The sequence below is a fragment of the Pieris napi genome, chromosome 7 (assembly GCF_905475465.1).
Source record: "Pieris napi chromosome 7, ilPieNapi1.2, whole genome shotgun sequence".
Lineage (NCBI taxonomy): Eukaryota > Metazoa > Arthropoda > Insecta > Lepidoptera > Pieridae > Pieris > Pieris napi.
In genome coordinates this window covers 2,781,967-2,801,795 of record NC_062240.1, presented here as the reverse complement: position 1 = coordinate 2,801,795, position 19,829 = coordinate 2,781,967, and the positions used below count along the sequence as shown (strand labels likewise).

The window sequence follows — 19,829 nt, the reverse complement described above, 5'->3', positions numbered from 1 at the left end:
TTTTAAGGTTAGTTGTTGTTTTTTTGTTATTAATTAATATAATTAATGTTTAATGTGTAAAATTAACTTGTTGACTTTTATATTACCTGTGGTAAAAAAATGTAGTAGTTCCTGCCCCACGTGAGTGGTATAGAACAAGGGGAAAATCTATGCTCCACATTTTGTGGAGAACCTAGAAAAAGGTAATTAAAAAAGCGGTCGCATCAGACAGTGTCGTGTAAAAAGTTGGAGGGCTTTAATTTAACAGGTTGTTAATTCGCGAGCGACCGATTCGGAGCCGGTGGCGGCCATTATTAAAAGCGTAAATTGTCGGACAGATGTAGTCAACGACTTTGGTTGTCGTGTATGTTTTTAAATGCAATTAACATTTTATAGCCGACTCATGGGCACAATAGAATTCCTTCAAAATAAAAAAACACACATTACACATTTACACAGTACACATTTCAGACAGTGTCTTCAGCGTGTGACTTATACCTGAGGTTGGAGGTTCGATCCCCCGCTGTGCACCAATGGACTTTCTTTCTATGCGCATTTAACATTTGCTCGAACGGTCAAAGAAAACATCTTGAAGAAACCGACATGTCTTAGACACAAAAAGTCGACGGCGTGTGTCAGGCACTGGAGGCCTCCTACATACCTATTAGATTTAAAAATGATCATGAAACAGATTCAGAAATCTGAGGCCAAGACCTAAAGAGGTTGTAGCGCCACTGTTTTTTTTTTGATAAAACATTGATCTAGTAACAGATTTTTTCACTTTGCCACGAGATGGCGTAACCATAACCATTAATATTAATTACTAAACCTATTTATGTAATTTCATCTGGTATTAGCTTTTTGAATTTACATGGCCTTTTTATTCTGTGCATCTTGTACTTATATTAGCCCTTTCATACCGTATTATGTATAATATTATACATGGTTTTTATTTATCCGTGTTTGTATTGCAAGACAGAATAATAGGCTATAATTAATTAAAAACATTGAATTTTATACAACTAATTATGTTAATATGAACTAACGTTTAAGGAGTTTTTTATACACGAATGTTGATTACGAAATATTATTTTATTTTACACAAATAAAGTTCCTTTGAAACTCAGTCTCTTGAAGATTAATGTAAATAGAGGTAGCAGTTCAAAAGGTCTAGGAGTCTCCATTAAAGTTTCTCTGTTATACTTGCCCGCTCCGACGTTGCCCTTGGGGAATCAGTGAAGATGACCAGACGTACATAATTCAAACTCGCTATATTTATTTAGCCTTTCGTATACCTTACATTTCAGACTTACAGACAACTAAGGAAGTTTCAGACCACTTAGAAAAGCAACATTTTGAGACTCAAATAGTCTGTGCATAGGGAAATGAACTTAACAAAAATTTCTAAACTAAATCAACTTATCTGAAACTACAAGCAACTTTGGGAGAGCTTCCGACAAACCCCGATTAGCCAGCAGATCAAGCGATGCAAGTGGAAAAGGATAGACCACTCTGAAGAGATTCCAATTATATCCCCAAGCAGGCGCTTGATGGGAAACCCGCAAGGATAGCGGAAGCGTGGCCGTCCCAAGCAAACTTGGCGTCGTACAGTTGCAGATGAGGCAAAGAGAGTCAAAGACTTGGAGCGATGTGAAATACGAGGCTCAAGACCGATGGAGACTCTCTGTGGACGCCCTCTGCCCCATACAGGGGTTATAGGACGTTAGCCGAGTGAATTCAACATAAGGTGTAAATACTTTAAAACCTTTTCAAAAATGTTTTAACTGAGCGTAGTCGTTGGAAATCCAAATGGATTGCACGAGTGAAGCTATTTGTGTGCTAAGTGCTTTAATGATTTGAGGAAATTCAGCCGCTTCAACTTATCATTAATGCTTTGATCAGTTTCCGCGACTCATCTTTTGATATGAATAAATAACCATTTCTGTGTTTTCGTAAAAAGTACGTAGTTACTTAATATGCGAACGTTAAGACGTATCGCGTGTCCTCGACAAATGGTTCGACACAAAAAATCATTGAAATCTACTAATTACAATATATAGTAGTTTTTTTTTTAAAGACAATTCACACCAATTGACCGAGTCCCATGCTAAGCTGGTGAAGCTTGTGTTATGGGTACTAGGCAACGGATATACATACATATTATAGATAGATAGACATATAAATACATATTTAAACACCCAAGACCTAAGCACAACACCAAATGCTCATCACATCGATGTTCGTCTCAGCCGAGGATCAAACCCGGGACCCATGGATTAACAGTCAGGGGTAGGTACTAACCACTAGACCAATGAGTCGTCAAATATATATATATTGTAAATAGTTTTGTATACAGTTTGTGTTCATCTCTAACAAACAATTTCAAATAAGTCCTTTGAATTATTAAGTTCAATCGTTTATAGATTCCAAAGTTCCGTTATACTGAATGAAAGCCAAATTTTCTTAAACTCATTTATTTATTGTCTATTATTTATAATAACTACATGATGTCTGTCAACAGAGATCAAAAATCAATTTAGTAACTTGAATATTTATGAATTAATAATTTATAATCCATTTTCACCTAAACCATAGGGTGATTGAGCATTTGTAACGAGGTAATAGTTTCCTGGTATCCTGAAAAGAAGAGCACAATATTTATATGTGACGATCATTATCTACTTAATTATTTCTTATGAAAAGGTCTCAAATGTAAGCCACCAGCCATTTACTTTGTTCGTTTTAAACCTTAAAAAAGAACTAAGAATATAATAAATAATAACTAGAATTGTTTTAAATGTGATTTAAAAAAAAACAGTGGCGCTACAACCTTTTTATGACTTACTGCTTATTGCTAAATGATCACGAAATAGGTGATTAGCATGTATCTGACACGCGGCGTCGACTTTTGGGTCTTAAAAATGCATGCCTCTTTCCTAACGATGTTTTTCTTCACCGTACAAGTGAGTGTTAAATGCGCACATAGACAGAAAGTCCATTGGTGCAGCCAGTTTCGAACCTACGACCTCAGGGATAACAATCGAAGCCACTAGGCCAACACTGCACTCCTAAATTTGATCTGCTTTTCCTTACAATTTTAAGATTGAAAAATATAGTACCACCATAAATTAAAGACAAAATTACGCTATTAATTTTGTAAAATGTATAAAAAATAATTACGCATTTTTCTTATATGTCTCAATGGACATAGTGGTGGCGGCGCGTTGGGCGTGAGAATACCGTTTCCAAATTTTAAAATTCCTGGCGTGTGATCCGATGATTGTCCCTGGATGCTTTATTGCGTCAATAAACAACTCCCAACTTCTGTGATGACTGCAGAGGTCTGGAAAAATATTGCATTTAGCGATAGTTTATTTACCAACGGCAGGGCTGATAGGATTAAATTATACACGAATTTTAATTTTAGACTATGATCAAGACGCTCTAACACATTATACATACTAAGACTATCTTTGCATTATTAAAAACTCTTTTCGTTTGAAAGCACATAAGTAATTTATCCATGACAAGGTTAGGAAGAGTTTTTGCGCACGCTTAACCATTAACACAGTTTATATATTTTATTTATACATGGCCAAATCTCAACTAAAAATATTATAAAACTATTATACAATTAAGTATTTTTTATAAAACGAACTGTTCGGGGTTGGGATAAATTATTAAGATATTTAAAGGGATAATTATTTATTTGATGAGCAATGGACTAAACTAGTGGGTGAGATGAGATTGGGATAAGAGTCGCGCCCGGTACGAGGTCTGAATGCCAACTAACTTAAGTGAATATAATAAGATATAATGAAAATGAACACACAAGCAAATCATATTGCATGGTGTCATTTACATTGCAATACTTGTACGGTTGAAAACCGTACACTAACAGAAAACCTTTTGCAATCTAGTAATGTTTTCTAAGTATATTTCTAAATCATAGTATAATACCCCCATACTTCACATAGAGGTCACTCTCCGGCGAATAGTCGAGACATCTATTGAGCTGCGAGAGTAATCTGGGAATGGGAGCTTGTTGACGCTGTACAGTGCGAGTCGAATATACAGCAAATGTTTCCGGCAGCGGTGATAATTGTCCGGAACATACAGGTCCATAATCTTAGCTAAATCCCTACGAAGTTCTAGTGAATCATACCCTTAAATCCAAGAACTAAGTAGGGTAAGGAAGGAAGTTGTATCTTCTTTTATATAGGTTTCTAAGGAACTTCTTTTGCACCCAACAATCATAGATATAGCCATTATCTTCTTTATATATATAATTCTTCTGTGAGTGTGTATGTCACTGAAGAATTGTATATATCTCTCTCAAATGACTGGACCGATTTTGATGAAATTTTTTGTGTGTGTTCAAGGGGATCTGGGAATGGTTTAGATTCATCAGCCCTCCAGATGGCGCTGCAGTCGGTACTTTCATACTTTGCTTTACTAATTGCTTGAAATATCATGCAGGACAACGTCTGTCGGGTCCACTAGTATCTTTATATTGTCATAACATCTTTGAAAATAAAATTAATTCAAGACTCAGCTGTTTAAAGCTTTTGTTTCAATGTAAAGTTCTTTCATTAATGTGACATATTACCGTCAAAATGTTTTCGAATGATTTAAAGAACTTTTGAAGTAAAATGAATTCATAAATTGTGATTACTTTTCATAGTCGAAGCGCCGGTAATCCCCTGGTGCGTTAGGTAATTGGCATGTCATTTCCTCTATTCTAAGTATTTGTTTTAACGTGACTTTAAATTATAATCTATTTGATTTGTATGTAAATATATTAGAATACTGAAACTATTCAAAAAATAATTTATTAAAGGAAAGAAATTATATTATTAGTGTAATAATAAAATGCTATATATTAGTAACCTTATCCAAAAGTCATATTATACGTTATATTAAACGATATTTATTTACGCTATTTAAAAAATATGTCCAGCCGGGAGAGCGCCAGTAGTTGGATTTAGTTCTCTCAATATCAGAGGCGGATCGTGCGAAAGAATAACTCATTATTGGGATCAAGATTGCTGTCGGAATCGCTATTGGAAGTTGCATAGTAAGGAATCTGGTCACTTTAAAATATAAAGTTTCGTATCATTGTAAAAAACACGATAAAATTAAATATCTTTCCTCCAAATTCAATTTTGTTCCCTTTGGAGTACCACTATTGGTGACCCCAGAGCTGGTGATTTCCTCGCTCAACGAATAAGTACCGCAATACAGCGAGGAAATGCTGCCAGCGTTAAAGGTACCTACACTGCCACAGGGACCAAAATTTTTTTATTAAATTTTTAAATTATTTTCATTATTACTATGTAGGTTAAGAAAATTGTAAATACTGTATATTTCATTGTTATGATTACTTATGAAGTCATCATTATATGATAATAATGATATAATGATAATCATCATTATATGAGGTAGGCACTATCATTTTCCTACCAAGTTCCCCCTTGGTTTTAGTTTACGAAGTATCCTTTTTAGGTGCGCAATATATTATATATACTTGGCATTATGACCTGACTGGAGACCTAAAACAGCAACAGTATCCCTATAACTATACTGTTCAAATATATATATGTATATATTGTTCATATCGTGGAAAATTAACCATAGTTAACTACATAAATAAAGTATTATTTAAGCTGTTTTGAATTATGGCTTCGTAGAGTAGTCGCTTCCCAGCAGGGTATTTTGGGAGCATATTTATGGTCTAATATATTGCATAGAACTTGCTACACTATTTGTTAAAATCGAGCAACGGGCTAGGCTATAATGATATTTTAAACATATTTATATATAAATACAGTGAAATCTCTATAACTCGAATGTCATGGGAAATGGCAAAAAATCGAGTTAGCGAGTTTTCGACTTAAATGCTGAAATTTCGACATTTCGGCGCGATTTCTAAGGGTATTTTTCGATTTGTAGACTTGAATAACAATTCAACTTAAGTTTAGAAGTACATATAAATTTTTTATGAACGTGTACAAGACAAAGACAATAGATTAGAAGCCCCGAACCCGAATAGATAATTTGAATTTGTTTGATATTATTTTGGTGAATTCCAAGTAAGACGTCATTATATTTTACTAACTTACGGAGTCTCCGTTTTTTAAATTTAAGTAATAGAGTTAAAATATGTATTATCAATACCTACTTTGTAGGGAAATAACATTTTGTTCGAGTTATAAAGTCTAAATAATTCGAGATATCGCGTATTTAGGGGTTCAGCGGAAGGGAATGTCAATTTTTTTCGAGTTATATAAGTATAATAAAGATTGGAGTTACAGAGATTCCACTGTGTATATAAATTATAGGTACTAATTTATATAAAGAAAATGTCTTTCAAATGTATATTTTGTGCCCTCTGTATAACAAAATTAAACAATGACCACCTCCCGAACAGTCTATCAAAACATCAAAATCGACCGAGAAATAAACCATTAATAACCCGTCCTTTGCTTAGATTTTTAAAAATGTTTGTATTCTTACCCTCTGGTGAAAACACGGAAGATGGTTTGTCTCCACACCCTGGCTGCCTGACGTGTCCTATTCCTTTGTAATTCGGCCAGAAGTCAACAGTTCCGAGTTGCTGCTTTGATCCATATTTGCTTGGGTCTGAATGAATCACGGTAACTAGCTTAGCTGAGCCAGGGTTCAATCGCATGGAAGGAGCTTTATTTTCAAATCCAAGAGCCGCTGGGTCCAATCCAACAATCCTACAATGTGATTAGGTGTTTAGTAACTATTTGATATTTCTTGTTTAGAAGCCATTCTTAAAAGGCCGGCAACGCACTCGTGAGCCCTTTGGCATTGATAGTGTCCATGAGCGGTATCACTAAACATCAGGCTCCAAAAAAAAGCATATTTATAGACGGCAATCTGCGGCTACTATGCATTTAATGACGTCATACATATAGTTTCCGTCCGCTGATTATATTGTTTAAGTATATTGGAAAAACAGTACACCATTCTTTCACCACATTTCTATCTTTTATGAAATTTCACTGGTACTACAACCACTCGCAATATACAATAAACTTATAAAATAAAAAATAAATCAGTGTCGCTACAATTCAGAATCTGTTTCATTTTTAAATCTAATAGGCAAGTAGGTGATCAGCCTCCAGTGCGTGACACACGCCGTCGACTTTTTGGGTCTAAGACATGTCGGTTTCCTCACGATGTTTTCCTTCACCGTTCGAGCAAATGTTAAATGCGCACATAGAAAGAAATCCATTAGTGCACGGCCGGGTATCGAAAATACGACCTCAAGTATGAGAGTCGCACGCTGAAGCCACTAGGCCAACACTGCTCATATACAATAAACTTATTATAATAAATAATAAGATCGCACATCTGTCTCGACATTTTTCATTTTCTCAAAATCAAGTTATTTGCAAGAAAATTAAATTACACACAACCATCACGATTATCAATATAAAATTATTAACCGTAATTTCTATAGTTAAATGTTTCCTAGTATTGTACACTTACCACGGCAAAAGAATTCCATTAAGCCTTAAATTGTTTCCCGCAATTCCAAAGACGTGTGCTCCAAGAGAATGCCCAATTAAATACAGCCTGCTAAAGTCCACGATGCCCGACAGTTTGCCCAGAGCCGCAGCCAATCTTACACCTAACTATACACAGAATTATTATTTATTATTAAATCTAGTTCATATTACTGTGAGTCATAAACTTTTCTATAGAAAAACGTCAAAACTACTCTTCGAAATTCTTCAAACCGTACTATTTTACATTATGTTTTTTATGGTTTTTAATTTATTACAATTTATCTATCGGCGACTTAAAAAGGTAACTTAATTTGCCGGCTTCACACGGCTGGAGCTATAGATATATAGCAACTATATAAGTGTAAATTATTACTATAACTAAATTTGAAAGATCGTACTTATTATTATTATCGTACTTATTAACGTAATTAGTTATGTGTCGATGAATTATATAAAATATAGCCCCTTATTCCCAGCATATTAGTCCAATTGCAGGACTAAAATATATTATATATTTTGAAAATAAATATAGGATATGTTACTCAAGGATAATATTGCATTCTAACGATAAAAGAATTTTGTAATACGGCCAAAATTTTGACTTTATTCATTACGAACAAAAATAAAAATCTTTTCAAAACGTGTCCGATATTACTCCCTATAAGAAAATATGTTAGGTTTTATTATCGTTGAATAAACATTAATAACGTAAGAACTTTAAGAAATATATTCAAAGTATTGACACAAAATTTAACAGCTCTTTGATAACTATAGTTTATACGGGAATGAATTTCCCCTAAAACCTTCTCTCGTAAGCCTGACGCTAAGCTAGGTTTAAAATTTATCTTTTTTAAAAGCAATCATACGCTTGTCCTATTCCAAAATCCTGTTTTGTCCAATTAACTTTGTTTGTCTGCTAACTATTGATTGTTCAATCACTGTGCGATGCGAACGCCATTTTTAATAATACAATTATGTGTTGCCATTCAAAAATATTTCCTAATCAATTAAAAGAAATATATAAATTATGTTAATTTAATTAGGTAAAGGTTCAATTTGGTGACGTCATTAATATCTTTTTCGGACTGATAATGGAATTTTGAAAATTAGATATTATATTTTACGGTTATATTCATTACATATATAGAGACACAGAGTCAGTCCTATGATTCTTGGCTTCTTCTTTGTATTCTGTGCCTGACACATGTTAGTTATTAAGCCTGTTTGTGCGGGTATGCGGACATAGAAAGAAAAATTCAATGACACAGCCGGGGCTCGAATGCCCGACCACAGGCTTGACTTGGCTTGGCATTAAGGTTTAAACTATACGTTTATTAACAGGCTATTAGTCTTAATAAATGTTAATACATTTTAATGAAACACTACAAGGACAAACAAAATTCAGTAAATATCTAACATTTATAGTTTGTCAAAAGGAGACCAATCCTACCGTCTATTTTTATTGCGTCCGTTTTAAGCAAATACAAGGGTCTAGGCTCCGAATATGATTTTCTCCCATTCGGTGTCGAGACCTTTTGTCGGTGGGTCCTTTTAAGGAAATAGCTAAAAGGTTAGTCGACATTACAGGATACTGAACAGCTGGCAGCTACCTCGGACAAAGAATTAGTCTAGATATTCAATGGGGGAACGCTGCCAGTATCTTCGGAACCTTACCTAAAGGGACTTCTTTTATTTTATCACTACAAATAATATAAGAATTGACTTATTGATTGACTTAAAATCAATTTGTATGAAAATAATCTCTGAAAATATTCACCTGCCGAGCATTAGGCACAGCCCAGTTGATATAAGAGCTGGGAATAGTGGACAATGAGTTTGCTGCCAAATGCTCCCAATTGAGAAGTGCTACGTTACTTTCACCTTGTTCCAGATACGCTCTCATTACGCCTAGTACCGCTGGACCGGTCGGGAAACCTGCAGGGCACAATTTTACAGCGATTTTACTACGAAAATTGAAATCGATTCAACTTGTGTCCTTTTGGAATAGTCTTGGTCAATGCGGTACAAGTACACGTGGGCTGATTAATATTTAAGTAAGCACAGTATATGTTTAGTGAAAAATATATTACGGTATACAGTAGTATAGCTATAGCTTTGTTATTGAGTAAGCCAACGAATGTCCTAATAAATCATTGACCGAAATTTTTTTCGCGTTAGGTTCATTTTCACATGTAACAAGAGTTTTAGATTTTCCGCCAGTTCACAAAAACAAATGACAAATGACTGCATTAGGTTACCAAAGAGTTCTAAAATTGAAAAAGTTAATGGTTTTCTTATGTATACCTCTATAATGAAACATACCTACGAGTACATCGATTCAAATGTCTTACTAATACGTATACAGATTCAGCGATATACACAAATAAAACGCTCATTGTAATGAGAAGCAATAACTTACATACTATGGGCAAATTTTGAATTTGGAATAATTCGTAGCTTTAAACGACCAATAACAATAACATGTATACAGCAAACTCCAAAATCCAAAATTCTAAATCTATATGTCGGATCAGCTGCTAGTATATATAAATAAAAATAATCAAAGAAAGAAAAAGGGTTTTAAGTACTGGTTTATTATCATTACTAAATAGCAAAATAACTCCTATATTTGTATCGAATTAAGATCAACCCATTCACACTGACACAACGCACTTGTAAGCCGCGTTGCAAGCGCCCATGATAGGTGATCTTCTATTCTACAATACCTTGTCATGTACTACTTGCTTACTTATAAAATTATATTTACCTGTAAAACCATGGCAGAAAATAATTGTACTCCTAGTAGAGTTGTACCAGGATGAATTAAACATATTTTGCAACGAAATTAACGGTATTTCTTCAAAGTCATCGATCGTTCTGAAAAACCAAGTAACTATATTATCATATACCAGTTATTGCTAAGTAGGTTTATGACGTAGTATTTTTTCGGAATTTGCAAAATATTTGCCATAGACCAGTTAAACACTAACATAGGTTTAGCAGAATTGATAATAAGTCCTTGTCTTTGGCATGGCAATCTTTATTTACAAATTACTGCTGTTTAACGCCTAGTTTGGGGTTCGCCTAGTGGTTCACCCATGGCGTCTTATTGGGGCTAAATCAAGACTACTATGTATAGGTAGATAAATCCACATTATTTATCTACCTATACATAGTATACACGTACGAGTAGGTACTACGTATATAAACTAAATAAATAAATAATAAATAAATACATAAACCCATATCAGAAAAATTGCTAAACCCATTATGATGAAACGTAGATTTTCCATGTATCTAAAGAATCATTGCGTTGTTTTTTAGGTCCGACCGTCAATAAAATTTAAATATAGTTTCAAGAGCTCTTAACCATTTTTTCTACTGAGGTTGTGACTTGGGAATTAAAATATGGACCTTAGTTACCCAGTAATTAAAACAAATAATTGAAAATACACGTGCTTGGAAGCATAAATCTTAATACTCAAATATATATATTATCTTAATACTCAAAAACTCGGAAAAGTTAAAATGATTACCTGTAAAACCTTATTTTAGCGTCTTTATCTTCGCCGTCCGCGGCCGAACCCACAACTAAAAAGAAAACAGCACATTAGCAACTTTCGGTTTAATTTTTAATACTCCAAATTTGTATTAAATATTGTTTATTTTAAATATTGCGAAACAGATCGAATGTTTCATTCTCAAAGAATTTATTTATATCTTATTTCTTTTTCATGTCGCATTTAAGAAAGTTGTAAAACTGGAAATAAACCCGTTACATTTTGGTTTTAAGTCATAGTATAGAAGAATATCGTGTCTACACTTTTTTCTTTCAAACTACTCAATAGATTTTAATGCAGTAGTCAATATATAAATTAAATAAAACCTTGTCATATTTTCGTATAATAATTTCAACGTGGTAAAAAACAAATTCGCTTCTATATATTATTTAATATCTTTTACTTAGTTATAGACTTTTCATATTATTAGTGACCTATGTAAAAGCGAGGACAAACGCTAGTTTTAATATATTTGATTATTACTTACCAATTAATAGCGAAAATACAAACGCAACCACACTGCTGACCATTTTGCGATTTTTTGTTGGAATTCGTGTTTCCATAAGTTTATATAGGGGCTGATAGCGTTGTGTCCTTATGTTAGTCTCCTTGACACCGCCGAATTATCTTTATTTGTTTAGGATTTGACATTATTCAATTCGTACTAATCTACAGCGCATTTTATTACCTGATAACTGGGTTGAAGTAGACGCAGAGTCTAGATGACCTTTGCCAAATTTGTAAAAGAAAATACAATTTAAATTTCACAGAAAAAATAATTATTAGGAGATTTCTGGATGGATTCAGACGTAATATTTAGCTATCTATAATATAAAAATTAATCGCAAAATGTGTTGGTAAGCGCATAACTCAACAACGCCTGGACCAATTTGGCCAATTATTTTTTTATAATATTCTTTGAAGTACGAGGATGGTTCTTACGGAGAGAAAAATTAAAAAAAATTGTGTGGAAAAAGTCTAAAAACAACACTTTTCTATATTCCCATACAAAATATTCGTAATAATACTTAAAAGTCAATTTGAACTTTAATACCATACCATAAAGTTCAAGTGTTAGTGGAGGGGTTCCGGGAAGGTAAATTTTTATTTTTTGACATAATGTATTTGTTGTCTTATCAACTTTTTTTTTTATCTTACTAGCTAGACCGGTGTCCCGAATAGTAGAATAAGTATTTAAAAAAAATAAAGAATCGACTGTTAGGCGGTACGATGTTCGCCAGGCCAGCTAGTTTAAGATATATTTTTATTATATACTAGCTGGCCTGGCGAACATCGTACTGCCTAACAGAAATACTTATTCTGCTATTCGGGACACGGGTCTAGCTAAGATAAAAAAAAGAAAGTTGATAAGACAAGACTTTTTCACTCAATTTTTTTAATTTTTCTCTCCGTAAGAACCATCCTCGTACTTCAAAGAATATTATTTAAAAAAAATTGGCCAAATCGGTCAAACCGTTTTCATGTTATGTCGTGACAACGGAAAACGGGTTTCATTTTTATATATATAGATGTGTGTTATTTTTACTTCTTCAGGCGCGCTCTTCATTTCTGAAGGTCGTGTTAGTGGAGCCGCACAACATCCTCCACTCCTCTCTGGCTTCGGCAAACCTCTGTGACAGTAAGACCTGTTTACTTGATCAGTCCAGTCGCTCTGAGATCTAAATCGGGTGCCCTCCTCTACCAGTCACGATAAGTTTTTCTATATTTTCTGTCTAAAAAAACTCAGGGTAACCAAGTGTCGGAAACCGAATTTTTACCTATAAACGTCTTAGTTCCTTTCTGATGTTAGTATTGTCCAAGTTTCTGCGCCGTAGAGGATAATAAATACCAGAGTCTGAAATGTTCCGGTCCTTCCATAAACGCAGCAACTTTTTACTATATTACTAACAAATTTGTTTCTTCACTAGCGGCGAAACTTCCCCATTGCAGTTTTAATACTTAGTGATTAGCCAATCCCTTTAAATCTTTTATTGTTTTGACGGGGATCGCAAGCAATCGTGTCTTCAAGCTATGATGGCAATGGGCATAAAGCAGGTGTTATTAAATAAAACAAATATTCGACTCTGTTTCATTTGTTGTTTTTTAGGAATAGCATTTGTAAATAGGCAAAATATTAATTAAAGTAACTTTTGTATACTTATTAACTTACTTCTACATACAATACTACTTATGATTATTTCAGAATACAGACAGCTCAAACAGCTCGACCTCAGGTCTAGATTTTATTGCTATGTCCTATCTTAAAATTGTTAATTATTAAGTTATAGATACATTTAGCTAATAAGATAATTTTATTATGTATGGGCTAATATTTCATAGTACGTTAACAAGCTCGTAATATTTACTAATGAAGTAAATACGCTGCCATTAAGCCAGTTTTGTTGAGAAATGTGTATATTTAAGAGCAATATAACAAACAATTGAATGCCGATTATTTTTGGAAGCTACATAATATATTATTACTAGCTGACCTGGCAAACGTCGTTTTGCCATGTATATCGTTTGTAATAAAAAATAGGGGTTGATTGTAGAGGGGTGAAAATTAGGAGTATCATAAAAAAATAAAATATTTATCTAAAAATTTAAAAAAAAAATAGGGGTGGACTACCCTTAACATTTAGGGGGATGAAAAATAGATGTTGTCCGATTCTGAGACATACCCAATATGCACACAAAATTTCATGAGAATCGGTCAAGCCGTTTCGGAGGAGTTTAACTACAAACACCGCGACACGAGAATTTTATATATTAGAAGTATATTTTGGAATGAAACTTTGCTATTATAAATTATACTGTAGTATAGTAAAATGTAATTGCTTTTGAATTAGGAAGCGCTATAGTGGCGTGTTGTAGGTCTTAGTTGGATATTAAAAACCATTTTGTGAAATTTTACGTGACCTTAGTAATCAAAGTTGCCAACGAAGTACATAACTCTAGTGGCTTCAGTATGGAAATATTGATATATCTAACTCCTGTGCGTAGCGGTAGTTTGACAGCAATTGAATTCATTTTCTGCCGATGAATATTGTTTAAATCTACGAAAAATATACACTTGGTTTATAATTGCGGGAAAGAGGGGCCCGTAATTGGTATAGCTCTTCAATCTAATACAAAGAAACCCGTTTAGAAAAGAGCCTTATGCGTCCTTTTCACTATTTTGAAAGACGCGGACAGAATTTCTATTTCTTTGCAAACGTAATTTATTTGGCTTTTCAATTACCTTAAAGTACAATGTTATTTGGACTCTACCTTTCCCAGGTTCTCTAAAACTCAATTCTGTTTGAATAGGGACACAATATAAAACGTCGTGTACGGGTCGACGTTTATTTCATGAAATGGTTTAACATATGATTAAATATTGATTGAAGCAGATGAATTAGTATTTTAAGTAATTAATCTTAATATATATATTTCTTGTGTGCGTGTGTATGTGACTGAACTCCTCCTAAACGACTGGACCGATTTTGATGAAATTTTTTGTGTGTGTTCAAGGGGATCTGGGAATGGTTTAGATTCACAAATCAGCCCGCCAGATGTTAAGGGTAGTCCACCCCTAATTTTTATTTTTTTATTAATAGATAAAATTTTATTTTTTATTTTTTTTATGTTACAGAATTAAAAAATACATACAACCCCTAATTTTCAACCCTCTACGATCAACCCCTATTTTTTCATTATAAATGATATACATGGCAAAACGACGTTTGCCGGATCGGCTAGTATCTTATAATTCTGTTAATTTATAAACCAACGAACTTTTTTATATGAATTCATAATCATCTATATCTTTGATTAAAAATTCTCATATTTATTCATCAAAACAAAAAGCGAAATATGAGCGGTGCGCCGTGGTTAATACGAAATGCTGAAGTCCATGAATATTTGGGAAGTGCCAGTATCGAGGAAGACATTAAAAGATCAACCGTGCGATACAAAATGAGACTTCAGCAACACGTCAACCCCCTAGCTTCGGGCCTCTTGGAAACGACGGACAGTGTGTATCGGCTGAAAAGGGCAAAACTTGCCGCAGTCTGACAGTTTACGAATTACGGAGGGAATAAAAAAAATATTGGTTGTTTGTAAAGTAGGTTTACGATCGAGATGTTTACGTGATAACGTCTTATTGGTGATATAAGTTTTTGGGAAGTAAGGAATTAATGAAGATAACAATTTTTTCAAATTTTAAATTACATCTATCGTTTTATTCACACTTTTGATGATAAATTTCGGGTGTAAAATGACAAGTTTACTTATTCGACTATGATATACATTTTTCTTCATACATTCACGGAATGACTGGCAGCGCTCGAGATGAGACGGGAGATCGGTCCGTCTCTCTCTCGTTATACCTGCGATCGCGCTCGTGAGGTTTTGGTGTGACACAAGTTTCTGAACATGTCACCCGACTAAAACGATTTTAAAGACGTTATCACGTCAAAATATTGGATTTTCGTTCCCTAATTGCCATTATTTCTGATAAAATCTGATAAAAGCCCTGAGGCTGATTGCAGATGGATTAAAAAATAAAAAAAATATATATATTCAATATTAATAAATAGGAAGTTTTAACTATACAGTCGCTGACTGGTAAAGTGTGTTTACATTTTTATTACACACAGTGCAATTAGTATTAATTTGTATACTTGTTTATTTATCTATACATAAATCTTGCATGGGTTAATAATAGTTCAACCGGTCAACTCTTGCGCAGGACGCCCGCGTCGGCACGCGGACGTAATAATTAGAATAATTGTCCTAATTGATAAATTACTGTCAATGACTTCCATCCTTCAGTAGTAAATTCTGAATGGAAACGGAATTTATACGAACCTAGGCCTAATGTACTTTTAGTTAAGTATATTTTGTCACTTCAATCAATACTAATTTGAGGCTTGCAATACTTTTGAATAGAGGATATTTCATAATATATCTTGGCTGAAAATACATATTCTTATTTTGTCGATAAGTTTCGTAGCCACGAAACATGAGTCCACGTTCTATAGATACGTTTTTTTATACATTTCATTTTGTAACTAATAATCTAAAGAATTAGTGGCGCTACAACCTTTTTAGGTCTTGGTCTCAGATTAATGTATCTGTATCGTGATCATTTGTTTTTCTTATAGGTAGGTTGGATCAGCTTTCTATGTCTGCCATACGTTGACTTTTTGAATGTAAGGCATACCAGTTACCTCACGATGTTTTCCTTCACCGTACGACAGGTACGGTGAGACAAAAATTCCATATTGATGCACAGCCGAGGTTCGAACCTACGATCTCAGGGAAAAAAGCCACTTACTTAATAAATTCTTATAATTTACGGCGATGAATAAAACAAATCGTCACATTGTAATATTATTATTTAATCCTTCATAATAGATACTCTCCTAATCATGAAATTATTTGGAATGGTAAAACTATTTATACATAGCTTAAAAATAAATAAACTTGACAGTTGACAAGCACATGACATGCAAACGAAAGCAAAGAGAGAAGCTGACCGACTGCCTCTTTGGTTCATTGTTTTATCAAAAATCTTAAATAAATATAGCCTACATTGTGAAAATCAGTACTACACATCCGTAAACTACTTACATCTATTTCTCAATCATTATTTGTACATGAAAATAAAAACAATTCCAACAACCAAGATAAACTATCATAATAATATACAATAATGGACACACAATACGAAATCCTAAACGTAATAACATTGCCACAATATATGAGCACGGCGTATTGCATATTCCATTATCTTAACATAACATCATTAACAATTTTAAACGATATTGCACCAATAAATAGAAGAGATGTACGAGAGCAAAGATAAATAAGACTAGAAGTGTTTAATATAATGGAAGAAAGAGTCGAGAGAAGATTTAATAGTAATTAATATAACTGTTACAAATGGTTGATTAAATGCCTTAAGACAATAAAGTCATACCGTCTACTGTGGATAATATAAGTTTAATCGAACGAATTTTAATTGTCGCGTGTCTCTTTCTCTTAAATTGTTTTCACGATATGATAAAGAGGGACAGATAAGTTGTACGATACAGAGATTTTATAAATATGGGAATTAATTGTAGTTGTTTAATTCATATCAGCAAGTTACTCGATATTAAAGTACTACATATATCAAACAACAAATATCTTTAGCGAATATATTACGTTATTTACTTAACTCGACTTGTTAACATTTTTTTTATAGAACCGGGGGCAAACGGGCAGGAGGCTCATCTGATGTCAAGTTATACCGCCGCCGCCGCTCAATGCCAGAGGGCTCGCGAGTGCGTTGCCGGCCTTTTAAGAATTGGTACGCTCTAAGGACCCTATTATTTATTATAAGTACGTCGAATTGATTTAGAAACACTTTCGTGGGCAGCTGGTTTCACATAATAGGAAATAAGGAAAATAAATAAATAAATAATGTGGTGCGCGGGAAAAACTGCCAGACGGACGGACGTCGAGTGGAATTTCGTATTCTGTCTCGACTCCAATGATGAAATTCAGTTCAGTTTACATGTCTCAGATTGACCACAATTGCTATTAGGCACTCGTCTAGTTAAATACATAATGTAATAAATATGCGTTTATTACCAATATTTGTAGTACTCGCGTTTACCAAATATTAAACAAACAAGGTTTACTTTCATTAGATCGAAGCTCTATACGCGACAATTATCGATTAAACTTGTAAAATATGCTTCTAGAAAGCGCGTTATTAATATCGGTGGAATACGGACTATATTGGATCACTCTTAAATCACTTACTGATTCACAATAATTGTCTTAAGGTTTTATTAATATGCATGCAAATACACGTCCCAGAAAATGCAGACCAAATGAAACTAAAACGTCTTATTGGTGCAATGAGACGATTTTATATCAAAACGTACCGATCAATATATATATGTGAGAAAGCATTGAAACATTAAAATATAGCCTTTCACAACTAAAGTTCCAGCTTAGGGAATCAACCCGTAACACTAAACAATCGCAATCTGACGGCGAACATAAATCACCAATAGTTCGATAAAAAAACGTTTAAGCATTTCCATATTTCAATAAATCCAGTGATAATCCGGCAAGAAATTTTCCCTCAATTTCCCTTCAGACATTCAATAGACAACGTTGGTCTATGTATTTAAGTATTCATTGATCACAATCCTCAAACTGTTCACCTAAACATTAGTTAGGTTCAAAAACATATCATACGTGAGTAAAGTAGACTTTCCAAACGAATCAGTCTCTCCGTGGTTATGGTCCTTCGAGCCGGGTAATAACGGTTCAGTAATGACCTTCGTCGTATATATAGATGGCCTCTCCGGCGGCTTCCTTAAGTGGCGGGGGCGGGGGAGGGAAGTCCAAGTCACCTGGCCGGAAAAGTTTAGACGCGTTAGGGGCGGGGGACGCGGGGGCAGGGGAGCCTTCCCCGCGTCGCTTCACGCCACTGGATGTCGACGAACGAAAAGATGATTTGCGTGCCAGTCTGCCGAAAGAAAGAAATATAAAATTAGTAAATATATCATAGAAAAAAAACTAATATTTGTATAGTAAACTCTATCGCAGTTATAATCGCACGTAACGTTAAACATAGAATAGCAAAATGATCTAAATTCCTTTTTCAATGATATAAGTGATTTGTTTTTAGTATTTAGAAGTTTAAATACATCTTTATATAAGTGACAAAATCCTTTTGTAACAAAACGTTATTCAAGACGTTTCCCTGGAGAAAGTTACAAGTAAATGAAAGGCGGTTTTAGTATATATTATAGTATAGTTGACAGTTTTGAAATACGATAATAAAACAGACGTTAGAATAGTCAATAATTCATGCATCAGCCGTACCTGGAAGCCATCTCCTCAGGCGTCTCCTCTATCTCCAGCACCCAACTGACAGAGTCGTGTTTCTCCACAACTCCTTTGACAGCGGGCAACGGAGGCGTTAAGGGCGAGGGGGAACCAGAAGGGGAGGCGGGGGGAGACGCGGGAGGGGATGAGTCCCCGGACGAACAAGTGTGGGGACGAGACCCACTGCGCTCTACGTACGCACCGCCCGCTAGCAGAGAGACCACCTGAAAGGGAAAATATTTTATAAAAATTTATTAGCACTCACACCATTTTAATTTGTTTTCTTATTAATATGTGTTGGCTGTGTCATTAGTAGAGGTATTTTATGTTTTATCTACTAAAATCTTATGCACGAACAATATATTACACTAAATCTGGGCAAGTTTCGTGCCGAGAAATAAATAATAAAAAATAAAAATAAATAAAATTTAAAGGTATTTTTACGCCTCTGTGACACCATATCAAATTTACCTAATTTAATATGCATTTTGTGTTTTATAACAATATGAGTAACTTGATTTAAGATATCAGGAATCACAGAGATGCACTATAGCTGCAAATAACTGAAAATATAATTTTAGCAGTTTTCGAGTTTTAATATATAAATTGATGTTTGCTCTGTAATTTCCGATATGAATTCGATTTATTGTAAAGATCAAAACAGGGACAGAAATATGGAAACATATTATGTTGGTACACTAAAACTTTGCTGTCCCTTGGAGAAAGTGATGTTCTCAGCTTTTGCTACATCACGAAATAACGATGATAAGTTATCGCCCCCGAGGGCACGCTATAGGATCACTTCGGTAAAAATAAATTCAAAAAAGAAGAACAAACAAAAATAACCTTAATATCTATTGGACTATCGCTAAGA

The 19,829-nt window shown here is 34.0% G+C and overlaps 2 protein-coding genes across 7 annotated transcripts in view; both read right to left on the bottom strand.

The window, feature by feature from the left end:
* Nucleotides 1-2,533: 2,533 nt before the first annotated feature.
* On the bottom strand, nt 2,534-11,690 carry LOC125051066 (phospholipase A1 VesT1.02-like). Its single transcript, XM_047651210.1, has 8 exons — nt 11,568-11,690; nt 11,057-11,111; nt 10,288-10,397; nt 9,298-9,455; nt 7,501-7,646; nt 6,496-6,722; nt 3,160-3,322; nt 2,534-2,616 (listed from the first exon to the last, which is right to left on the bottom strand). The coding sequence occupies exons 1-8, from the start codon at nt 11,641-11,643 to the stop codon at nt 2,547-2,549; spliced, it is 1,005 nt and encodes a 334-aa protein (XP_047507166.1). The 5' UTR covers nt 11,644-11,690; the 3' UTR covers nt 2,534-2,546.
* Nucleotides 11,691-16,443: 4,753 nt separating this feature from the next.
* The window catches only part of LOC125051368 (coiled-coil domain-containing protein 6), an 87,449-nt gene continuing 84,063 nt past the window's right edge, over nt 16,444-19,829 (bottom strand). For all 6 annotated transcript variants that reach the window (XM_047651625.1, XM_047651627.1, XM_047651626.1 and 3 more), the window contains 2 exons: nt 18,953-19,179; nt 16,444-18,593 (listed from right to left, as the gene is read on the bottom strand). In XM_047651625.1, the coding sequence (XP_047507581.1) occupies nt 18,392-18,593; nt 18,953-19,179 (429 nt within the window). In that variant the 3' untranslated portion in view covers nt 16,444-18,391. The remainder of the gene's footprint in view (nt 18,594-18,952; nt 19,180-19,829) is intronic.